General features: G+C 41.6%; 2 protein-coding genes across 3 annotated transcripts in view; one reads left to right on the plus strand and one right to left on the minus strand.

Annotated features, from left to right (window-relative positions):
• Positions 1-10,169, minus strand: part of galnt14 (UDP-N-acetyl-alpha-D-galactosamine:polypeptide N-acetylgalactosaminyltransferase 14 (GalNAc-T14)) — a 125,526-nt gene extending 115,357 nt beyond the window's left edge. Inside the window, exon 1 of the mRNA XM_029631406.2 lies at positions 9,783-10,169. Coding sequence (XP_029487266.1) covers positions 9,783-9,914 — 132 coding nt within the window. The 5' untranslated portion in view covers positions 9,915-10,169. The remainder of the gene's footprint in view (positions 1-9,782) is intronic.
• Positions 10,170-13,005: 2,836 nt separating this feature from the next.
• The window catches only part of ehd3 (EH-domain containing 3), a 37,595-nt gene continuing 26,453 nt past the window's right edge, over positions 13,006-24,147 (plus strand). The window contains exons 1-2 of one of the 2 annotated variants that reach the window (XM_029631408.2): positions 13,006-13,191; positions 13,612-13,809. In XM_029631408.2, the coding sequence (XP_029487268.1) occupies positions 13,190-13,191; positions 13,612-13,809 (200 nt within the window). In that variant the 5' untranslated portion in view covers positions 13,006-13,189. Of the gene's footprint in view, positions 13,810-24,147 lie in introns of both variants that reach the window. The other variant, XM_029631407.2, reaches the window with a different exon arrangement.

The raw sequence follows: 24,147 nt of genomic DNA on the forward strand, positions 1-24,147 counted from the left end.
ATATGAGACGGCGCTCAGATATTAGCAGTATGTCTCCTCTACGTTTGGAGTCCACAGAAACCCAAAATAACCACATAAATATTCCCTTACCTTTGATGTTCTTCGATCAGAAGACGTGGAAGGAGTCGTACTTACCCAATACATCGTTTGGTTTCAAGTTGTGTGTCTCTGTATTAGCATATGCTAACAGCTTCAGCTGAAATGCACCCAAAATGACTTCTGGTCCCGCACTCTTGCGCATCAAAACTTCAAAATTACATATTATATGTCGACTAAACTGGTCAAACTAAGTGCAGAATCAAGCTTTAGGATGTTTTAAACGTGTAAAACAATGATCAGCGCGAACAGACAAACCGACATCAATCGGTGTTTCATGGAAAAAGAGAGCGCTCCAATTCAGACGCGCGCAATAGAGTGCATGTATTTTCGCGTGACCCGAACGTTTTAGCCCGCCAAAAGACGAGGGCGCGCGAGATTCTCACATTTGAAAGCAGACATCGCGCTGAACACATACAAACTGTTCCCAGATCCGTAGCTGGTTGGGAAGGGTGGGGGCAATGACGTCAAAGTTGGCCCAACTTTTCTGTTGACAAGAGAGAGTTTGGGAGAAAGGCTGCCCTGAGAGTTCTGCTTTACATACAGACATAATTTAAACGGTTTTAGAAACTTTAGAGTGTTTTCTATTCAATAATAATTATTATATGCATATATTAGCAATTTTGGACAAAAATATTTTCTGTTTACTATGGGCACGCACTTCCTCCAAAGGGGGCAGTATTCAGCCCTAGGCTTAACTGGTTTTAAAAGAAATTCATGTCAGCAGGCAATATTAAATAAATATGCCGGTTTAAAAATATATACTTGTGTATTGATTTTAAGAAAGGCATTGGTGTTTATGGTTAGGCACCCATTGGTGCAACGACAGTGCTTTTTTCGAGAATGCGCTTCTTAAATCATCACCCGTTTGGTGAGTAGGCTGTGATTCGATGATAAATTAACAGGCACCGCAGAGATTATATGCAACGCAGGACAAGCTAGATAAACTAGTAATATCATCAACCATGAGTCTAGTGATTATGTTAAGATTGATTGTTTTTTATAAGATAAGTTTAATGCTAGCTAGCAACTTACCTTGGCTCCTGCACTCCCGTAACACGTAATCAACCTGCCACGCAGTCTCCTCATGGTGTGCAATGTAATCAGTCATAATCGGTGTCCAAAAATGCAGATTACCGATTGTTGTGAAAACTTGAAATCGGCCCTAATTAATCGGCCATTCCGATTAATCGGTCGACCTCTATTAGTCACTCATTCACAATTTGACAAGCACTTGATAATGCCTAGAATTTCAAGGCGGCATCCCTTTTGTGTGGCCAAAATGCACCCTAAAAAAAAATCCATGCCTTTGTTGCCAGTGGCCAGTGTGCCGTTCTCCCTGAGTGTTGTGCGCTCCATCACATGATCGGGTCTTTCTCACAGGCTACAAGTGAAGACAGACACATCGGGGATACAACTGCGTGTGTCCCTATCCAATTCCGAGGTGCATATCGAAGAAAATGGAAGAACTGTCCACATTTACTTTTCGTCAGCCAACAAGAGTAGGCTTAACGAACAGCAAAATCACGAGCCTATGTCAATCTACTATCCCCATAGTACCATGGTCAACCTATTCTATTAAATCAACCTATTCTAATAAATATTCCAAACATAGTCTGAGACAGTTGTGGGATGCGATAGATCCCAAATTAATACAACCACTACCATAAAAAAAACGTCTTTACGCAATTTAGCTGACAAAACAGATCAGAACGTTTAGCTTAATTAAGATGTTGATAAACTATTAGGCAATTTTTTCACATTATAAGCGCAGCGATGCGGAAATGGTAGTAGGCTATAAGCGCAAATGTTCCATTAGCAGAAAACACAATTCTCAAAAGTGACCACAAATGTATTTTTATTGGGAAAATTATCTTCCCAAAACTTGAAACTCCCACGCTGCTTATGTGTGCCAGTTAGGCTCTACACCCCTTGTAAAGCTAATTAATGTGCTTAATTTTAAGATGTTATTTGGCCACTTTAGTTGTGATTACAAACCTCATCAAAACATATAGGACTATGGGCTAGGCTACATGAGGTGTGCAACTTTGATTCGAAAATGTCACAAAAAAAAAGCTATTTTTTCTTATGCTGGGTATCATTCACATGTGATAATATATAATTCACAAGTGATAGGCTAATATTGTCACCCATCAGACTATTCTTGATTTAATATTTACATATACTAAATAATATATGTGTGAAATTTGTTTGGATTTATAATGGATCATTATCATGCACCTATATTGAAACTGGAGCAGTGGAAAAAATACATGTAATCTATGCACTTAAATAGCGAATGGAAAACAATTTAGTTTCACGCCAGCCAGGTAGGCTATACTCCTGTTGTAAATATAAGCAATGTGCTTATTATTAGGAAAGTTCAGGAATACATATAGTAAGCCTATAGAAAGCTGATGGGAAGCTCCTCTTTTTATTAGTGGCCGTCACTCTGTTTTCTCACGCAATTGCATAACCTATTGAAATGTTGCGCAACATGAGCTCATGGGCTCTCATGAAGTGCTTGATTAGATTGATGTCAGAGTGATTAGAGGGACAATAGAGTGCAGGGTCCCAGGCAGTTCCCAGATCTAAAGCCATCTATTCAACTCCCCCAATTTGTCATGTAAATACCAACGGTGACAAGTTTGAGTTTATTCCTTTCGCTCAAGTGTGTGATCCCTCTGCACTGTCTTCCTCACTGACTCCTGATGAAATCAGATGCTTTCGCATAAATGACAACATAAAATATAAATGGTTATATTTGTTCTCTGTGACTACTCTTTGGAACTTAGCTTGCTCTGTCTGTCTAGCGCACTGAGGAAAAACCCTAATAGCAGTACTGACTAAATAAGATTGATAGATCAATTCTTGGGAGATAAAGGTGAAAATGACAAATGAGCAGTAAAACCGACCTTTTTGTAGCATTATAGAAAAACACATTGGTTACAATTGACAGCCCATTTAGAATTCATGTATATCATTTTTAAATAGTCTAGATAGAATCCCATCAGTCCTGTTTGAATGTTTCAGCAGCAATATGTTTTTGTGCCATTGCAATGCTATATGGATGTGAAGGTTATCATTATGCAGGCAATGTGTGTGTGTGTGTGTCTGTGCGCATGAAGATGGTCTGATTTATTGATCTGCTCCTCATAATAGGGGGAATTACTCCTCAGGGCAGGGTAATCACTGCAAAACAGCCCGATCACAGCACTTAGCTAAGAGTAACAGTCTAATAGTGTCTGCTAAAGCAATTTCTTTCAATATCATACTGGGAATAGCAAAATGATTAACTAACACGTATTAAATGAGGCGTGCTACTGTTTTTCTCTTAGCAGGAGACGGGTTTTGTGGAACACTCTGAGAGTAAATGATAAAAAGGACACTGCATATTTTGCTAAGTGTTTAAGTGTTTTCATAGTTCCTTCAGTAGCTTCCAGCTTCCATTCAGGAGGCCTGAGGAGCCATATAAAAACACAAGCTGCTGTTGATCCTTAGAAGTTACATGAACCTTTAGGTCTTTCACTGGGTGTACTGTGATCACATGTCATCCACAGTACACAAGGCTTATTACAATAACACTCACGTTTTATTCTTACTGTCCAAATGTCACGTCAGAGAAAATGAAAGACCTTGTGCACAAAGACAGGCATGTAATATGTTTCAGCCCAAAATGATGTTCAGACACAAGCCAAGTGTTGTCTTTACACAAACACGTGTTAAGACAACTAGTGCATCCTCTCTTCAGCTACTGTGTAATCAAAAACACTCGCTCTCTCTCCAAGATGACTCAATATCACACAGTTTGAGTCCCTCGCCAGTAATCCTTGCACATTCTTATAACACCTACTGTACCAATCTTGAAGATCTTTTGGAGCAATCCTTATGTGTAAAACATCTTCATTCCAACCCTCAGTTTCAGTTATTTTCTTTCTCCCTCGTTGCTTTATCAGAGATGGGGAAAAAGTACAAAAATTACATTAAATACAGGGCAGAAAACTCAGAATTCCAAACGTGTAGACTAGAGCATTTGGGGGTCATTGGCACTGAGACACAAGCTGAACACAGTGATTGGAACATCTATCTTGTTTGCTCACCAGGCGGGAGCTCCATTGGAAACAGACACGATTTATGAAAATAACTCAGATGTTGAGAGCTGAAAGAATGGGAATGGGCCGGTAAGGTTTTTTTGTTGTTGAGAAAAATAGAAGCCAGTAAGAATAATAAAAATAAAAACAGACATAAAAACTACCCAATTATCCTATGGCTACATACAGGATATTATTCCCCATCCACAGCTCCAGGCGAGTCTCAACCACATGCAAAGCACTGTACAGAATAGTGTGCTGCTGAAATGACACACATAACGAGGTCAAATTAATAATAAGAGCCTGCCGGCACACAGCTGGTTCAGAGAAAGAGTACATCGCTGGGGATGGAAAGACTTAGCTAGACACCCTATTGGATGCGTGCTTCATGTTGCAACAGCTCCCAATCTGGAGTTGAAAAAACTGCATCAGGAATAGCTCAAATACCCCCAAAAGACAGAGCTTGAGGGGGAGAGAAACTGCTGTGTTCTTCAAAGGAAGGATGAATCCATGCTCTTCTACGGATATAGGCAGTCTGTAGCTTTTATTGTTCACAAAGCAGCTAGGTAAACAAACCTACATGGTGAAAGTACACTGAGTGGGACTATTGCATGTGTATTTGAATGACAGATACACACAATATCTAGTACCAGTCCAAAGTTTGGACACACCTACCCAGGTGACTACCTCATGAAGCTGGTTGAGAGGATGTCAAAAGTGTGCAAAGCTGTCATCAAGGCAAAGGGTGACTACTTTGAAGAATCTAAAATCTAAAATATATTTAGATTTGTTTAACACTTTTTTGGTTACTACATGATTCCATATGTGTTATTTCATAGTTTTGATGTCTTTGCTATTATTATACAATGTAGAAAATAGTAAACATAGAGAAAAACCCTAGAATGAGTAGGTATGTCCAAACTTTTGACTGGTACTGTATGTTTTATTATCTGTGCAGCAGCATTTGCCACATTGCCCATTTTTCTTCCCTGTTCACTCCATGTAGCTCCCTCCAGTAACCACGAGCACAACTGTTCCTTGATTTTAACTGGAGACTTTATTCTGTAGTTTTAGTCAGAATGATCACCTTCCATGAGAACTTTAAAGTAAATGAAAATACAGTTAAGCACACTCTTACAACCTTCTTGTCTTACGAGTAACATATTAGCTTGATATAACTCTGAAGTGCCTACATACATAAACAGTTTAGCCGGAGCTATAAGAGTATCAGATTAAACACATAAAGAAAGGAGAAACACCTCATTGGCTGCTTATTACAGAAGGGAGGAAATCAAATCTTCACACTTAATATTACTGGGATGATTTCACGCTTCATCCTTAATTATTATAACGTTACCATTCTAACATACAAACTTCAACCTTCACGAACTACACCCGAAGATATGAAAACTTAGCTAACACAGCGTGGAATTGCCTTCACTCCAGAGGTGTGCTGCTACGATAGTAATACCCGTTACAACAGTTCTTAGCCATGTTGTTCCGCTTGTCTTGTCATTTCCCCCGCATAGCGAACACGTAAACAATTCAAACAAAAAAACAATGACATAGACTCACAGGTTAATTGTCAGTTACACTCCACAAATCATTTTTTGCAACCCTTCAACCCATGACTCAGCTTCTTGAAAATAGATTTATTGAATTGATTTCAATATTTTCCCCCACATTGACACTGCTCTGCATGAGCATTCCAACTCCAGAACCCCAAACAACCCTCTCAGGCTAGTTCTTCTTCAGTTGATAGAGGCCCTTCTACCATTTTGATGCTGAATCAATCAAGCCAGACTTGAGTGCCTACTTCACACGTCTAATTCCACCATTCAGCTCCTACACTGAAAAGCACTCACTTGCTCATTGACCCTAAGCATTTGCCGTCGACAACTTTACAAAACCCAGCATATATACCAGAATAACTGGCTAACAAAATATAATGAAATCTGTCTTCTGCACTTCAACAAAACAAATTTGAAGTCAAGGGGAAAAGTGTAAATAGTTTCATTAAAGCTGACTTTGTATACTGAACAAAAATATAAACACAACATGTAAAGTATTGGTCCCATGTTTCATGACCTGAAATAAAAGATCCCAGAAATGTTCCATATGCACAAAAAGCTTATTTCTCTCAAATGTTGTGCACAAATTTGTTTACATCCCTGTTAGTGAACATTTCTCCTTCGCCAAAATAATCCATCCATCTGACAGGTGTAGCATATAAAGAAGCTGATTAAACAGCATGATCTTTACACAGGTGCGCCTTGTGCTGCGGACAATAAAAGGCCACTCTAAAATAGAGGTCGACCGATTAATCGGAATGGACGATTAATTAGGGCCGATTTCAAGTTTTCATAACAATCGGAAATCCGTATTTTTGGGAGCCGATTTTTAAAATGTTTTTAACAATATTTTTTAAATACCTTTATTTAACTAGGCAAGTCAGTTAAGAACACATTCTTATTTTCAATGACAGCCTAGGAACGGTGGGTTAACGGCCTTGTTCAGGGGCAGAACAACAGATTTTCACCTTGTCAGCTCCGGGGATCAATCTTGCAACCTTACAGTTAACTAGTCCAACGCAATAACGACCTGCCTCTCTCTCGTTGCACTCCACAAGGAGACTGCCTGTTACGCGAACGCAGTAAGCCAAGGTAAGTTGTTAGCTAGCATTAAACTTATCTTATAAAAAACAACCAATCATAATCACTAGTTAACTACACATGGTTGAGGATATTACTAGATATTATCTAACATGTCCTGCGTTGCATATAATCTGACTGAGCATACAAGTATCTAAGTATCTGACTGAGCGGTGGTAGGCAGAAGCAGGCGCGTAAACATTCATTCAAACAGCACTTTCGTGCGTTTTGCCAGCAGCTCTTCGTTGTGCATCAAGCATTGCGCTGTTTATGACTTCAAGCCTATCAACTCCCGAGATGAGGCTGGTGTAACCGAAGTGAAATGGCTAGCTAGTTAGCGCGCGCTAATAGCGTTTCAAACGTCACTCGCTCTGAGCCTTCTAGTAGTTGTTCCCCTTGCTCTGCATGGGTAACACTGCTTCGATGGTGGCTGTTGTCGTTGTGTTGCTGGTTCGCGCCAGGGAGGAGTAAGGAGAGGGACGGAAGCTATACTGTTACACTGGAAATACTAAAGTGCCTATAAGAACATCCAATAGTCAAAGGTTAATGAAATACAAATGGTATAGAGGGAAATAGTCCTATAATTCCTATAATAACTACAACCTAAAACTTCTTACCTGGGAATATTGAAGACTCGTGTTAAAAGGAACCACCAGCTTTCATATGTTCTCATGTTCTTAGCAAGGAACTGAAATGTTAGCTTTCTTACATAGCACATATTGCACTTTTACTTTCTTCTCCAACACTTTGTTTTTGCATTATTTAAACCAAATTGAACATGTTCCATTATTTACTTGAGGCTAAATTGATTTTATTGATGTATTATATTAAGTTAAAATAAGTGTTAATTCAGTATTGTTGTAATTGTCATTATTACAAATAAAAAAAATAAAAGAAATCGGCCGATTAATCGGTAGCGGCTTTTTTGGTCCGCCAATAATCGGTATCGGTATCGGCGTTGAAAAATCATAATCGGCCGACCTCTACTCTAAAAGGTGCAGTTTTGTTACACAACACAATGCCACAGATGTCTCAAGTTTTGAGGGAGCATGCAATTGACTTTCTGACTGCAGGAATGAACACCAAAGCTGTTGCCAAATAATTGAGTGTTCATTTCTCTACCACAAGCCACCGCCAATGTATTTTTAGAGAATTTGGCAGTACGTCGAACTGGCCTAACAACCGCAGACCACGTGTAACCACGTCAGCCCAGTACCTCCACATCCAGCTTCTTCACTTGCAAGATCGTCTGAGACCAGCCACCTGGACAGCTGAAGAAACTGAGGAGAACTTCTGTCTGGGGAAAATCTCATTCTGATTGGCTGGGCCTGGCTCCCCAGTGGGTGGACCAGGTGCCCAAGTCAAATCAAATCAAACTTTATTTGTCACATGCGCCGAATACAACATGTGTAGACCTTACTGTGAAATGCTTACTTTACAAGCCCTTAACCAACAATGCAGTTCAAGAAAGAGATAAGAAAATATTTACCAAATAAACTCAAGTAAAAAATAATAAAAAGTAACACAATAAAATAACAATAACGAGGCTATATACAGGGGGTACCGATACCGAGTCAATATGCAGGGGTACAGGTTAGTCGAGGTAATTTGTACATTGAAGTGACTATGCATAGATAATAAACAGCGAGTAGCAGCAGTGTACAAAACAAGTGGCCATATGATTAATTGTTCAGCAGTCTTATGGCTTGGGGGTAGAAGCTGTTAAGGAGCCTTTTGGTCCTAGACTTGGTGCTCCGGTACTACTTGCCGTGCGGTAGCAGAGAAAACAGTTTATGACTTGGGTGACTGGAGTCTCTGACAATTTTTTGGGCTTTCCTCTGACACCGCCTAGTATATAGCTCCTGGATGGCAGGAAGCTTGGCCCCAGTGGTGTACTGGGCCATATGCACTACCCTCTGTAGCGCCTTACGGTCAGATGCCATACCAGGCAGTGACACATCCTATGCCCTCCCAGGCTGTGCCCCTTCACAGTCATGTGAAATCCATAGATTAGGGTCTAATGAATTCATTTCAATTGAACGGCAACTAAGTAAAATCATTCAAATTGTTGCATGTTGTGTTTATTTTTTTGTTAAGTATAAAATAGGAGTAATAAGCACAGAAATGTGAGCGCTGTAAAAGGTTACACCTTTTATAGCTATAATTGCCACTGTCTGGCTGTCTTGGTAATGGTAGATATATTATTATTCCATCACATTATGTTCATCAGCTCACACAGGAACCACATATGCTGAATTTTCAGACAAGAGTAGGTTACAGAACAGAAAGACTAATAGGCATAAATCTTTGGTTATGCTTTAAATTATTTTATTGAGGCTTTAAGAAATGCAAGTATTTGAGGAATGTATTATATCAGTGTTTAATAAATTGTGTAGTAGCCTACACTTTAGTGAAACTTTTGTTCATACCAATTTAGTGAGCGTCTGACTTCTTTGTGAACGTGCCATTACATATATCAGATGTTTATGCAGTTATATATTCTAGGATTATTTATACAGTATTTTCGTTTCTGTTCGGAATGTACAGAAAGCGCATCTAAACCTTCATTATAACCAATTGAAACTGCACTTTGCAATACATACTGTATGGGATGGGATGGACACATTCAGTCAACCCGAATAAAAAAAGTTAGAAACAACTGGTTGTTGGCTAATGTGCAAACTTCTAGAAAGCAATGTAGAGCAGAAGCCGTGATACACTGTAAGACGACACCTGATTGGAAATTCTGACACCCTCTCGAGCCTAAATATTTTGTTTTACAGAGACACACGCAAACATAGCCTACATTTTACCTGCGCGCACTCATGCACTTGGTCCGAGTTTAGCCTGCACTATTGCTAAATGCATAGGAACTTATCTTACCTGCATGTGGGATATAGCTTAGATGCGATGATACAGGATAAGGAATGATAGTGCTGCTTACCTGTCTGTACTGTGCGTCTTTGGTGCCCAGGTCTGATACTTGCTGCCTACTTAGGAGTATCAAATACAGTAGTGCAGCAGTCCAACAAAGCACCACCAGAGCCAAAGTCAGTTTTCGAGAAAGCCGTTTCATTTTCCTATGAGTTCCTGGAGCAGATATCGCCCCTTTATTGGCGGGGCAACCTACGAGAAGCACATTTCTAGGAAAGTCGGTTGTGGAGACGTGCTTTTGCGCTCTACCCTCATTCTCTGGTTCGTCTTTTCGAACGCTGCACGTCCGCTTGCTCCAGACGCGTGCACAATGACTGCCCTGGTTGCGAGATTCTCTATGACCGAACTGATAGCTAGGCTGTGCGCTATGACTCGCTGGAGCTACGAGGTACGACACTTGATGCCGTCCAGTTTGAACAAAATCAGAGGTTGGCGGGGTACCTATAATATCCGAATTGGTTTAGCACCACCTACCGTGCAAATCATAATGTACAAGGATTTGTAGTATATTCTACTTGCAATGCTTATATCAATAGAACTTGATTCCACCCAATTTAACGGATATAGTCTTTAATTAATTATGTAGCCTAGTTCAGCTCCAGTTTTTTGTGTTTTTCCAGAGCTATACGGAAGCCTATTATAATACTGGTGATAACATAGGTGAGATGAGGTGTGGTTACAGAAGACTAATAGAATAGAATATAATAGAAAATAGAATCGATCTTTATCGACAATTCAGTGGGTTTGGGCATAGGCTAGGACCTACTTCTTTAGTCTTCAGATACACATGCATTCGCCACTCTGCATTTTAAACTTGTACATATTATACTGTACTTTTGATATTGTCTAATGACACTAAGATTTACTTCTAGAGGGAACTTCTAGACTTAAAAAATAAAACGCTAATGGATCACAAAAGTATTGTCTTGTTACACCATCTAGTTACACCATCTAGTGGTAGTCAGTCCTCGAATAATCCATAAACCATTATATAAACTAGTGTAGGCCTAAATGTAGTCCAGCAGGTGTCATACTGGTATGCAAAATAGTCTGTAAGGAGAAGGATAGACACTGAGTTTACAAACATTGGGTCACCTTCCTAATATTGAGTTTCTCCCCCCTTTGCCATCAGAACAGCTTCAATTCATCGAGGCATGGATTCTACAAGGTGTCGAAAGTGTTCCACGGGGATGCTGGCCAATGTTGACTCCTATGCTTCCCACAGTTGTGTTAAGTTGGCTAGTAATGCCTTGTGAGGTGGACCATTTTTGATACACAGGGGAAACTTTTGAACGTGAAAATCCCAGCAGCATTGCTGTTATTTACACACACAAACTGCCATACCCTGTTCAAAGGCACTTAATATTTTATCTTGCCCATTCACCATCTGAAGTGGAGAAGGTGGAAAGTTTTAATTTCCTCAGCGTACACATCATGGACAAACTGAAATGGTCCACCCACACAGACAGCTTGGTGAAGAAGGCGCAACAGCGCCTTTTCAACCTCAGGAAGCTGAAGAAATTTGGCTTGTCACCAAAAACACTCACAAACATTTACATATGCACAATCGAGAGCATCCTGTCGGGCTGTATCACCGCCTGGTACGGCAACTGCTCCGACCCACAACCGCAAGGGCAAACTACCTGCCCTCCAAGACACCTATAGCACCCGATGTCAAAGGAAGGTCAAAAAGATCATCAAGGACAACAACCACTGCCTGTTCACTCCACAATCATCCAGAAGGCCAGGTCAGTACAGTTGCATCAAAGCTGTGACTGAGAGACTGAAAAACAGCTTCTATCTCAAGGCCATCAGACTGTTAAACAGCCATCACTAACATAGTGGCTGCTGCCAACATACAGACTCAAATCTCTTGCCACTTTGATACATTTTATAAATGGAGGTATCACTAGTCACTTTAAATAACGCCACTTTAACAATGTCTACATATCCTACATTACTCATCTCATATGTATAGATTGTATTCTATACCATCTACTGCATCTTGCCTATGCTGCACGGTCATCGCTCATCCATATATTTATATGTACATATTTTTATTCAGCCCTTTACATTTGTGTGTATAAGGTAGTCGTTGTGAATTTATTTGAATTCTTGTTAGATATTACTGCACTGTCGGAACTAGAAGCACAAGCCTTTCGCTACACTCGCATTAACATCTGCTAACCATGTGTATGTGACCAATAAAATGTGATTTGTTTTGATTTGAATGGAACACATACACAATCCATGTCTCAATTGTCTCAGGGCTCAACATTCCTTCTATAACCTGTCTCCTTCCCTTCATCTACACAGATTGAATTGGATTTAACAAGTGACATCAACAATGGATCATAGCTTTCACCTGTCAGTCTATGTCATGGAAAGAGCAGGTGTTCCTAATGTTTTGTACACTCAGTGTATGTCCTACTATGGCGCTGGCCTTCTACCCCCTCTCTCCAAATTTGGACAAAGCTACGACTTTTGACATCACTGTAGGCTACATTCGACACTGTGGACCTACCATACACTTGAGACAAATTGTTGTATCCTCTCTTCAATTTGTACTTCCGTCATTCCCTCCATCCTTTGTGGACTCTGCATCATCAGTACACCTTTTGTAAGCACTTTTGTGAACATGTTATTAAAATATTGTTTTAAGTTTTTGATATAAAATATATAAATACATCAAATGACATAAGCAATATAATGTATGCGTATGTAACGGATGTGAAACGCTATCTTAGTTAGCGGTGGTGCGCGCTAAATAGTGTGTCAACCGGTGACGTCACTTGCTCTGAGACCTTGAAGTAGTGGTTCCCCTTGCTCTGCAAGGACCGCGGCTTTTGTGGAGCGATGGGTAACGATGCTTCCTGGGTGACTGTTGTTGATGTGTGCAGAGGGTCCCTGTTTCGCGCCCGGGTATGGGCGAGGGAACTGTCTAAAGTTATACTGTTACACGTAGGCATATGAAAATGTTGACATAGTGCTTTTCTATTTTCCTTGGTAATGTACGATGCAGCTGATGACTGATACAATGTAGCGATTTCGATGTTGTAATTACGCCTTGCTGGTTACTCTGTATTACCGCTAGAGGAGCACCAACAATGAGATGGATAGATTCAACTTGTCCCTCATCCGCCAATATGGCGCTGCCATCACTGCCTTCAGTCGTTGTAATACTGGGAGGGGCTTTGCCAGTAGTTGGGCATTTCCTTTCGGATCAGGTTTCGTTGTCAGACAGGCATTTAAATCTGCTGCAGTAACGAAGCCGGGGAAGCCAGTGACCGCACAACATTCTACGCAGCAGTAGGAATAGTGCTTTATTATAGCTATTTTGTTGTTTCTTCATTTGACTCGAGAAAGGTCTATTATTTAGGACAGTAATTTTGAAGCTTCAACCGCTTCAGTATTCAAATGTAAGACGAGATCACAATTTGACAGCTAAGCTTGATACGTGCATCATTTTTGGAATTCCTCTACAGCCTGAATGAAAATCGTGCATTATCGCTGTGATATGAAAATATGCATGTAGAAATGATTTAGCATCGCTAGTATGTGTCTAGTTAATTAGCTGGCTTATAGTCGTCTGAATGCATCTGTGTCTCGTGTTTGGCTTGTAAGGACTTGAGGAACGAACGCTTCCATTGAAGGATGTGTCTGCATATAGTTTGATTGAAAGGAAAAACAAACCATCTACTAAATCAATGACAAAGAGATCCTCCGAATTATTTGAATAGAAGACTAGAATAGAAATAGAAAAATAGAGATCTCTATAGAGTATAAGGTTGTCCATTATCGAATTGCATCATGTTCAGCTGGTTGGGTACCGATGACAGGAGGAAGAAGGATCCTGAGGTCTTTCAGACAGTCAGCGATGGCCTCAAGAAGCTCTACAAAACCAAATTGTTGCCATTGGAGGAACACTACAAATTCCACGAGTTCCACTCGCCCGCCTTAGAGGATGCCGACTTTGACAACAAACCCATGGTTCTCCTTGTGGGGCAGTATTCCACTGGAAAGACCAGCTTCATACGGTAGGTCTGTGTTTGAAATGTCACTGGTAGGTGCTTTGCTTGCCGGTCAGGGGGCCAAAACACTAGTGAGTTATGGTCTGATATGCAAACAGAGGGGACATGAAATGCATGGCAGACACACTGCATATTCACAGTTTGATGCAAACATGAGCTTTTATTGAACAACAAAAATGATCCAAGGGAGATAAATGTGTTAGTTTTGGGGTTGACTGGATGGTTGTCTGTGTTGCAGTTCAACCTTGGGCAGACACAGGTCAAATATTGACACAGTACTCTGACCTGAAAAGAGGGATAACACATTCAAACAGACAAAAATGCTTTCCTGGTTATTTATACCTGGTACTTTATAGATGAGTTTACAAAAATATATAAGTAGATTATGGGAATCTAGTGTTATCATATGTTATTATCATTGGCGTAAAGTACTTAAGAAAAAAGTACTATTTAAGTATTCTTTTTTTTTAGTATCTGTACTTTTCTTTAGTATTTTATATTTTTGACAACTTTTACTTCACTACATTCCTGAAGAAAAGAATGTACTTTTTCCTCCTTACATTTTCCCTGACACCCAAAAGTACTCGTTACATTTTAAATGCTTAGCAGGACATGAAAATTATCCAATGTTCAAGAGAACATCCCTAGTCATCCCTACTGCCTCTGATCTGGCGGACTCACTAAACACAAATGCTTTGCTTGTAAATTATGTCTGAGTGTTGGAGTGTGCCCATTGCTATCCGTAAATAAAGAAAAAAATAGAAAATTGTGCCGTTTGGGTTGCTTAATGTAACGAATTTGAAATTATTTATGTTTACTTTGACTTTTGATACTTAAGTATATTTTTGCAATTACATTTACTTTTGGTATTTAAGTATATTTTAAACCAAATACTTTTAGACATTTACTCAAGTCGTATTTTACTGGGTGACTTTCACTTTTACTTGAGTCATTATCTATTAAGGTACTTTAACTGAAGTATGACAATTGTGTGCTTTTTCAACCGCTTGTTATTATATGGTTATAGATATCATCCCATAATTCTCATTTTATGATTACATGTTACTCTTCTCCAGCCTCTTAAACCTAATGTGTGTTTGTATATGGGAGGGGTTGGGAAAATGATCAGAGGACACATTTCCATCTCATATGGACTAACGCTTCGAACACACCGACGGTGTCGTTGCGCAAAACAGTAGCATCTGGATATGTGTGCAACAAAGTTCAACATTCACCTTCTGCTACCATTTCTGTCAAGCTGTCAAAGCATACACTTTGACGCATGCGTTCTATAAATCCAACGTATGCACCACACCGAATGCATTGAAACTGCCTCTGCAACACAATGCTGCAAGGCAAACGCAGTGTTTCATTGGAAATGAACGTAATTCTGGTGTACCAAAATGCAATGCCGCTGTCGGTGTGTTCAAAATACACTACATGACCAAAAGTTTGTGGACACCTGCTCGTTGAACATCTCATTCCAAAATCATGGGCATTAATATGGAGTTGGTCCCCCATTAGCTTCTATAACAGCCTCCTCTCTTCTGGGAAGGATTTCCACTCGATGATGGAATATTGCTGCAGGGACTTGCTTCCATTCAGCCACAAGAGCATTAGTGAGGTCGGACACTAATGTTGGGCGATTAGGCCTGGCTCGCAGTCGGTTTTCCAATTCATCCTAAAGGTGTTCTATGGGGTTGAGGTCAGGGCTCTATGTAGGCCGGGTCAAGTTATTTCACACCGATCTCAAAAAACAATTTCTGCATGGACCTCCCTTTGTGCACGGGGGCATTGTCATGCTGAAACAGGAACAGGTCATCCCCAAACTGTTGTCACAATGTTGGAAGCACAGACTCTTCTAGAATGTCATTGTATGCTGTGGCGTTAAGATTTCCCTTCACTGGAATTAAGGGGCCTAGCCCAAACCATGTAAAACAGCCCCAGACCATTATTCCTCTTCCACCAAACATTACAGTTGGCACTATGCATTGGGGCAGGTAGCGTTTCTCCTGGAATCTGCCAAACCCAGATTAATCCGTCGGACTGCCAGATGGTGAAGCGTGATTCATCACCCCCAGAGAACGCGTTTCCACTGCTCCAGAGTCCAATGGCAGTGAGCTTTACACCACTCCAGCCGACACTTGGCATTGTGCATGGTGATCTTAGGCTTGTATGCAGCTGCTCGGCCATGGAAACCCATTTCATGTTGCTCCCGGTGAATAGTTATTGCGCTAACTGCTTCCAGAGACAATTTGGAACTCGGTAGTGAGTGTTGCAACTTAGGACATATGATTTTTACCCGCTACCCACTTCAGCACTCGTGGTCCCATCCTGTGAGCTCGTGTGGCCTACCACTTCACGGCTGAGCCGCTGATGCTCCTAGACGTTTACACTTCACAATACAGCACTTACAGTTGACTGAGACAGCTCTAGGAGGACATCCATTTTGCAAACTGACTTGTTGGAAAGGTGGCATCCTATGACATTCTACTGCCAATGTTTGTCTATGGAGATTGCATGGCTGTATGCTCGATTTTATACACCTGTCAGCAACGGGTGTGGCTGAAATAGCCGAATCCACTAATTTTAAGTGGTGTCCACATAATTGTGGTATATATAGTGTATATCTTCTCTTATATTACACTAATTAGCTGCATCAATTTTCCCTTGTAGTCACAGCCCAAACACAGGAATGTCAGCTACTCCAATGATTTGTCTGCAAACTTGTCCATGACCATCAAACAGATCATGTTTCCATGCTAAATTCCAACATTTCCCTATGGACTGCTTAATGGTATTCCGACCATCCCACTTAGTGCTCATCAAAGGAATACAAGGGCAGATGCAGAAACATTGGACCTAAAAGCAAGTGTTATGGTCTCTCTGAGCCTATGACAAAGCACACTTTGTTTTGAAGATGGGAGGCTAGAATTAAATCGAGCTTCCATGCAGTGAAGGTTACTCATTTGATCTAATAACGGTCACCATGACTGCCAGCCAAACATGCCAAATATAGAACTATGAATTAAATAAAAATTTTACCCCCAGAGTAACAACATGGGAACTCTATGCATGTCTAGACTTTAACCACTGAACATTTTTCTTTCCTAACATGCAACAATTTCAATTCATTAGGCCCAAATCTATGGATTTCACATGTGCATCTGTTGGTCACAGATACCCAGAGCATGGGTCAGAAAATCAGTCAGTATCTGGTGTGACCAACATTTGCCTCATGCAGCGTGACACATCTCCTTTGCATAGAGTTGATCAGGCTGTTGACTGTGGCCTCTGTAATGTTGTCCCACTCCTCTTCAATGGCTGTGCGAAGTTGCTGGATATTGGCGGGAACTGGAACATGCTGTCGTACATATCGATCCAGAGCATCCCAAACATAATCGAGGGTGACATGTCTGGTAAGTATGCAGGCCATGGAAGAACTGGGACATTTTCAGCTTCCAGAAATTGTGTACAGATCCTTACGACATGGGACCGCGCATTATCATGCTGAAACATGAGGTGATGGTGGCTGATGAATGGCACGACAACAGGGCTCAGGATCTTGTCACTGTATCTCTGTGTATTCAAATTGCCAACGATAAAATGCAATTGTGTTCGTTGTCTGTTGCTTATGGTTGCTCATACCATAACCCCACCGGCACTGTGTTCACGATGTTGACATCAGCAAACCACTTGTCCATTCGAAGCCGTACACACTGTCTGCCATCTGCCCGGTACAGTTGAAACCGTGCACACTTCTCCAGCGTGTCAGTGGCCATCAAAGCTGAGCATTTGCCCACTAAAGTCAGTTACGATCCCAAACTGTAGTCAGGTTAAGACCCTGGTGAGGACGACGAGCACGCAGATGAGCTTCCCTGAGATGGTTTCTGACAGGTTGTGCAGGAATCATCTGTCTGGGTGGCTGGTCACAGATGATCCCGCAGTTGAAGAAGCCAGATGTGGAGGTTCTGATGTGTTTATACGTGGTCACCGGTTGTGAGGCCGGTTGGACATACTGCCAAATTCTCTAAAATTATGTGGAGGTGGCTTAGAGAAATGAACATTACATTATTTTGCAACAGCTCTGGTGGACATTCCTACAGTCAGCATGCTAAGTGGACGCTCCCTCAAAACAAAAATATGTTGCATTGTGTTGTGTGTCCCCAGCACAAAGTTCACATGTGTAATGATCATGCCACACCTGTCAGGTGGATGGATTATCTTGGCAAAGGAGAAATGCTAGCTAACAGGGATGTAAACAAATTTGTGCACAAATTTTGAGAGAAATAGGCTTTTTGTGTGTATGGAACATTTCTGGGATCCTTTGTTTCAGCTTATGAAACTTGGAACCAGCATTTTACAGTTTATATTTTTGTTCAGTGTATAATTAACTAAAATCAGATATATGTGCTGTATGGGCATATGAAAGGCAGAAAGTAGTTGAACCTCTTCTGTGTGTTGAGATGTGTAGCCTAGTACCCTTTTCCTGCTCTCTACTTGTATCATGTTTCCACATCAAACTTTACCAGTGAGACTAAGTGCTTCCCTCTTGCTGTGCAGTAATACCAGTGCATGCTAATATTTCTCCTGCCATCCTAAGACCAACTTTTTATTTTACCTTTATTTTACTAGGAACAAATTCTTATTTTCAATGACAGCCTAGGAACAGTGGGTTAACTGCCTGTTCAGGGGCAGAACGACAGATTCATACCTTGTCAGCTCGGGGGTTTGAACTTGCAACCTTCCGGTTACTAATCCAACGCTCTAACCACTAGGCTACCCTGCCGCCCTCACCAATGGTGAGATGCAGTCCTCTGGTGTCACTGATAAACCCTGCTGTCTCCAACCCTCCAATCCGTTCCGTTATTGCTATAGCAACTTATAGTCACTAATAGTTTCCAGAGCGACTAGTCCAGGAGTTATAGAGAGGCAAGTGTGAGACATCAGTCTGGAATCATGTAGAGAATGCCCCTGGCCACGGAAAGCAATTACTGTGTAGGATCAGGTTGTAAGGTCTGAAAAGCTTTGGGGCACTTCCTAAATGAGCTATTAGCTTTAGGTTGTAGTACTTATTTGCAATCAAGTAATCATATTGCGGTTATGTAATTGAATAGCAGGAGATGAGTAGAGCTTTGTTCTCATGCTTTTGCATATATTTTTTGCATATATTTTGCATATGTGGGTGAGAATGACAGCTGGCTGTGGGTTTGTTGGTAGGGTTCTGTCTCAATCTGGCAAAATGAGTGATCTTAATTAGGCAGTCCTTTGAAATCCACAGTGAAACTAAAACAAATCAAAATCAAATCGAAAGTTATTTGTCACATGCCCTACCGAATACAGCAGGTGTTGACCTTATAGTGAAATGCTGTAAGTGTTAATGAAGTAAAAAACATTTTTTGAGTAATTAAACAGCAGCAGTAAAATAACAATAGCGATGCTGCAGTATATACAGGGGGTACCGCTACAGAGTCAATGGGCGGGGGCACCGGTTAGTCCAGGTAATTTAGGTAATGTGTACATGTAGGTAGAGTTAAAGTGACCATGAATAGATAATAAACAGAGAGTAGCAGCAGTGTAAAAGAGGGGCCTGGGTAGCCCTTTGATTAGCTGTTTAGGAGTCTCATGGCTTGGGGGTAGAAGCTGTTAAGAAGCCTTTTGGGCTTAGACTTGGCGCTCCGGTACTGCTTGTCGTGCAGTAGCAGAGAGAACAGTCTATGACTAGGGTGGCTAGAGTCTTTGACAATTTTTAGGCCCTTCCTCTGACTCTGCCTGGTATGGAGGTCCTGGATTGGCAGGAAGCTTGGCCCCAGTGAAGTACTTGGCTGTACACACTACCCTCTGTAAGTGCCTGCGGTCGGAGGGTGAGCAGTTGCCACACCAGGCAGTGATGCATCCAGTTGGGATGCTCTCGATGGTGCAGCTGTAGAACCTGAGGACCCATGCCAAATATTTTCAGTCGTCTGAGGGGGACCATGATAGTTGGTTGGTGATGTGGACACCAAGGAACATGAAGCACTCAACCTGCTCCACTATAGCCCCGTCGATGAGAATGGGGGCGTGCTCGGTCCTCCTTTTCCTGAAGTCCACAATCATCTCCTTTTGTCTTGATCATGTTGAGGGAGAGGATGTTGTCCTGGCACTACATGGCCAGGTATCTGATCTCCTCCCTATAGGCTGTCTCATCATTGTTGGTGATCAGGCCTACCACTGTTGTGTCATCCGCAAACTTGATGATGGTGTTGGAGTTGTGCCTGGCCATGTAGTCATGCTTGAACAGGGAGTACAGGAGGGGACTGAGCACGCACCCCTGAGGGGCACCTGTGTTGAGGATCAGCATGGCAGATGTGTTGTTACCTACCCTTACCACTATCGTGTTGAACGCTGAGCTGTAGTCAATGAATAGCATTCTCACATAGGTGTTCCTTTTGTCCAGGTGGGAAAGGGCAGTGTTGAGTGCAATAGAGATTGCATCATCTGTGCATCTGTTGGGGCAGTATGCAAATTGGAGTGGGTCTAGGGTTTCTGGGATAATGGTGTTGATGTGAGCCATGACCAGCCTTTTAAAGCACTTCATGGCTACTGACATGAGTGCTATGGGTCAGTAGTCATTTAGGAAGGTTACCTTAGTGTTCTGGGCACAGGGACTATGGTGGTCTGCTTGAAACATATTGGTATTACAGACTCAGTCAGGGACAGGTTGAAAATGTCAGTGAAGACACTTTCCAGTTGGTCAACGCATGCTCTGAGTACACGTCCTAGTAATCCGTCTGGCCCTGCGGCCTTGTGAATGTTGACCTGTTTAAAGGTCTTACTCACACAGTCGTCCGGAACAGCTGATGCGCTCATGCATGTTTCAGTGTTACTTGCCTCGTGTTTCAGTGTTACTTGCCACAGCTCGCGGCTGTGCTTCCCATTGTAGTCTGTAATAGTTTGCAAGCCCTGCCACATCCAACGAGCATTGGAGGCGTTGTAGTATGATTCAATCTTAGTCCTGTATTGACGCTTGTTTGATCGTTTGTCGGAGGGCATAGTGGGATTTCTTATAAGCTTCTGGGTTAGAGTCCCGCTCCTTGAAAGCGGCAGCTCTACCCTTTAGCTCTGTGCGATGTTTCCTGTAATCCATGGCTTCTGGTTGAGGTGTGTACGTACGGTCACTGTGGGGACGACGTCATCAATGCACTTATTGATGGAGCTAGTGACTGATGTGGTGTACTCCTCATTGCCATCGGAAGAATCATATTCCAGTCTATTCTAGTAAAACAGTCCTGTAGCTGAGCATCTGCTTCATCTGACCACTTTTTTTATTGACCGAGTCGATGGTGCTTCCTGCTTTAGTTTTTGTTGGTAAGCAGATATCAGGAGGATAGAATTATGGTCAGATTTGCCAAATGGAGGGCGAGGGAGAGCTTTGTATGCGTCTCTGTGTGTGGAGTAAAGGTAGTCTAGAGTTTTTGTCCCTCTGGTTGCACATTTAACATGCTGGTATAAATGAGGTAAAATAGATTTAAGTTTCCCAGCATTAAAGTCCCCGGCCACTAGGAGCGCCACCTCGGGATGAGCATTTTCCTGTTTGCTTATGGCCATATACAGCTCATTGAGTGTGGTCTTAGTGCCAGCATCGGTTTGTGGTGGTAAATAGACAGCTACGAAGAATATAGATGAAAATCCTCTTGGTAAATAGCGTGGTCTACAGCTTATCATGAGATACTCTACCTCAGGCGAGCAAAACCTTGAGACTTCCTTAGATTTCGTGCACCAGCTGTTGTTTACAAATAAACATAGACCACCTCTTACCAGACGCCACTGTTTTATCCTGCCGAAAAAGCGTAAAACCCACCAGCTGTATGTTATTAATGTTTTCGTTCAGCCACGACTCTGTGAAACATAAGATACAGTTTTTAATGTCCCGTTGGTAGGATATACACGTGATCGTAGTTTTTCCCAAAAAATTCTATTGATTGTACATTTGCTAATAGGACCGATGGTAAAGGGAGATTACACACTCACCATCGGATCCTTACAAGGCACCCAGACGTTCGTCCCTGATATCTCTGTCTCTTTCCCCTATGAATGACAGGGATGAGGGCCTTGTCGGATGTCTGAAGTAAATTCTTCCCATTCCTCAGTAAAAAAAAAGTATTCCTCCAGTACGGGGTGAGGTAATCACTGTCCTGATATCTAGAAGCTATTTTCAGTCATAAGACACAGTGGCAGAAACATTATGTACAAAATAAGTTACAAATAACATGAAACAACACACAATATCACAATTGTTTAGGGGATCGTAAAACAGCAGCCATCTCCTCTGGCGCTATTATAACATTCTGTAACCAGACGTGGTCGTGGTCCCTTGGTACAGACAGAGAGAGAAATCCCTGAAATGTCTCTCTGGTTGCGATTGTACCAGGCTTACGCTGTATTCCAGGTATACCAATCCCTGGACAAGACTGGATTGGATATGGATCACAGTTCCCCGGATAAAAATCTTTCTCATCTCTGGAAGCTTTTAATATAATTATACAGATTTTTTTTTTTGCTTGTGCACTCTATAGTTTACTTTGCCAAATCATATTTTGAAGCATCATAAAGCATTGACAAATCATTTATGCTGAATCCCAGCCATATATGTCAGTTTCAAAAGTTGGAAATGTTTGAATATTTAATCAGCTACGGTTCAGCACTGACCAAGTGAGGTGATGGCTTTGCGTTGGTTTCCTATTCTGCCTCTGACGGTCATGGTTCAGTCCATTGTCAAGAGTTTCCAGAGCTAGCCTCTCTAATGGCTTGGGGATAGAGGAAACTGAGAGGTGGACTGGGGCTAGTGTGGCTACTCTCCATTTGTCTGTGGTTTGTGCCCTATGTGAGGCCACTGTCCTGCAGGATAGGGCCATAGGCAGCGTCTTCAGTTTCCTGTGCTGTGGTGCATTATTCATAGAGGATGTGCCTATGTGGTGGCAGCAAGTAGCAGCGGCTGCAGTAGGAAAAGTGGCAGTGAAAGAGCTAGGCCTGTGTTTGTGTGTGTGTGCTGACTCCTCAGTCCTAAGTGATATGAAAGCACACAGGCTTAGCTCTTTCCTCTCTAGTCTGTTTCCAAACACACACGCGTGCACACACACATACACACGCACGCACACACACACTTGCACACACACAAGGTCATTCATTAACGTTGCCATCATGATGGACATAACACAGTCCCTCTGCCTCCATTCATCTCACCGAAGCCTCAGTGGCAGAGCTGTGGGAAGTAGGCTTGGGCGGTATACCGTTTATACCGCACGCCAGGGTATTTCAAAATACCGACGGTATGATTTTAAATGCCATAAATAACAATAACAATAATAATATATATATTTTTTTTAAATGCGGGGGGTTGGGGTCACCAACGTCTCACGGGGGCTGCGGGGGTGCATGCTACGCCACTCCTTATAACTATAAGTTAAGAATAACTGGAACAATTCTAAGATGTGTCAAATAAAGGATATGCAGCTCAGGGCTCCAGCTATTCATTTGGTTTGCTAACTATCTAGCGAAGTAGCTAGATGTCAAGACCAAGCTTCTTGGTGATAGTAGAGACATTTAATCCCCACTTGGATCAAAATCCTTGTTGCCTAAATTATTTTGGGAGTCAAAAATGTATATACTTTTTTGGGGGGGGGTATAGCGCCCCTTGTGTTCACTTCCGGTAATACCGTATACCCCGGTATGGTACAGAAACGGTATGACGGTATGGAAATCTAGATACCGCCCAACCCTAGTGGGAAGGATAAACATCTGGGTCTGGACAGTAAGACAATATATTCTGGCTTGTGTCAGTGCTCCTCACATCTATCATTGCAATGGCACTGTATTATGAAGTTAAACAGTGTATACAGAGAAACTGTACTAGCCAGCACTGTTGACCCCTATGACAGGGTGTGTGTAGAGTGGATACATAGAGTATAAGCTGGTTGACCTCACATCTGTTAGTGCTTTAAGTGTTGAAAGTGGTTTAAAATGACAATTTATTGCCTTGAGTAACGAATCACCAGAGAAATCAAGTATTTACGATTCAATGCATTTGTAGGATTCTGCACATTCTATAGAATTATACTAAATCTTTACAATATTACACACAAATCTCTATTTAGAAGAGATTTGACATCTGTGATATCAATTCAGACTCATTCAAGTATAAATTCTTGGACCGTGACCCTATAATTCAACATTGCTAATATTTTATTTTAAAAGATGCATTAGTACAAGTTTGCCATGTAAAGGGCAGGTGTATAGGGGTTGTAAAGTAACAGGTCAACTAAGATAGTGGACAATAAAGAAAAGCATAACCAGAGATCCATGTCT

Source organism: Oncorhynchus nerka, linkage group LG24, assembly GCF_034236695.1.
Source record: "Oncorhynchus nerka isolate Pitt River linkage group LG24, Oner_Uvic_2.0, whole genome shotgun sequence".
In the NCBI taxonomy this organism is placed as follows: Eukaryota; Metazoa; Chordata; class Actinopteri; order Salmoniformes; family Salmonidae; genus Oncorhynchus; species Oncorhynchus nerka.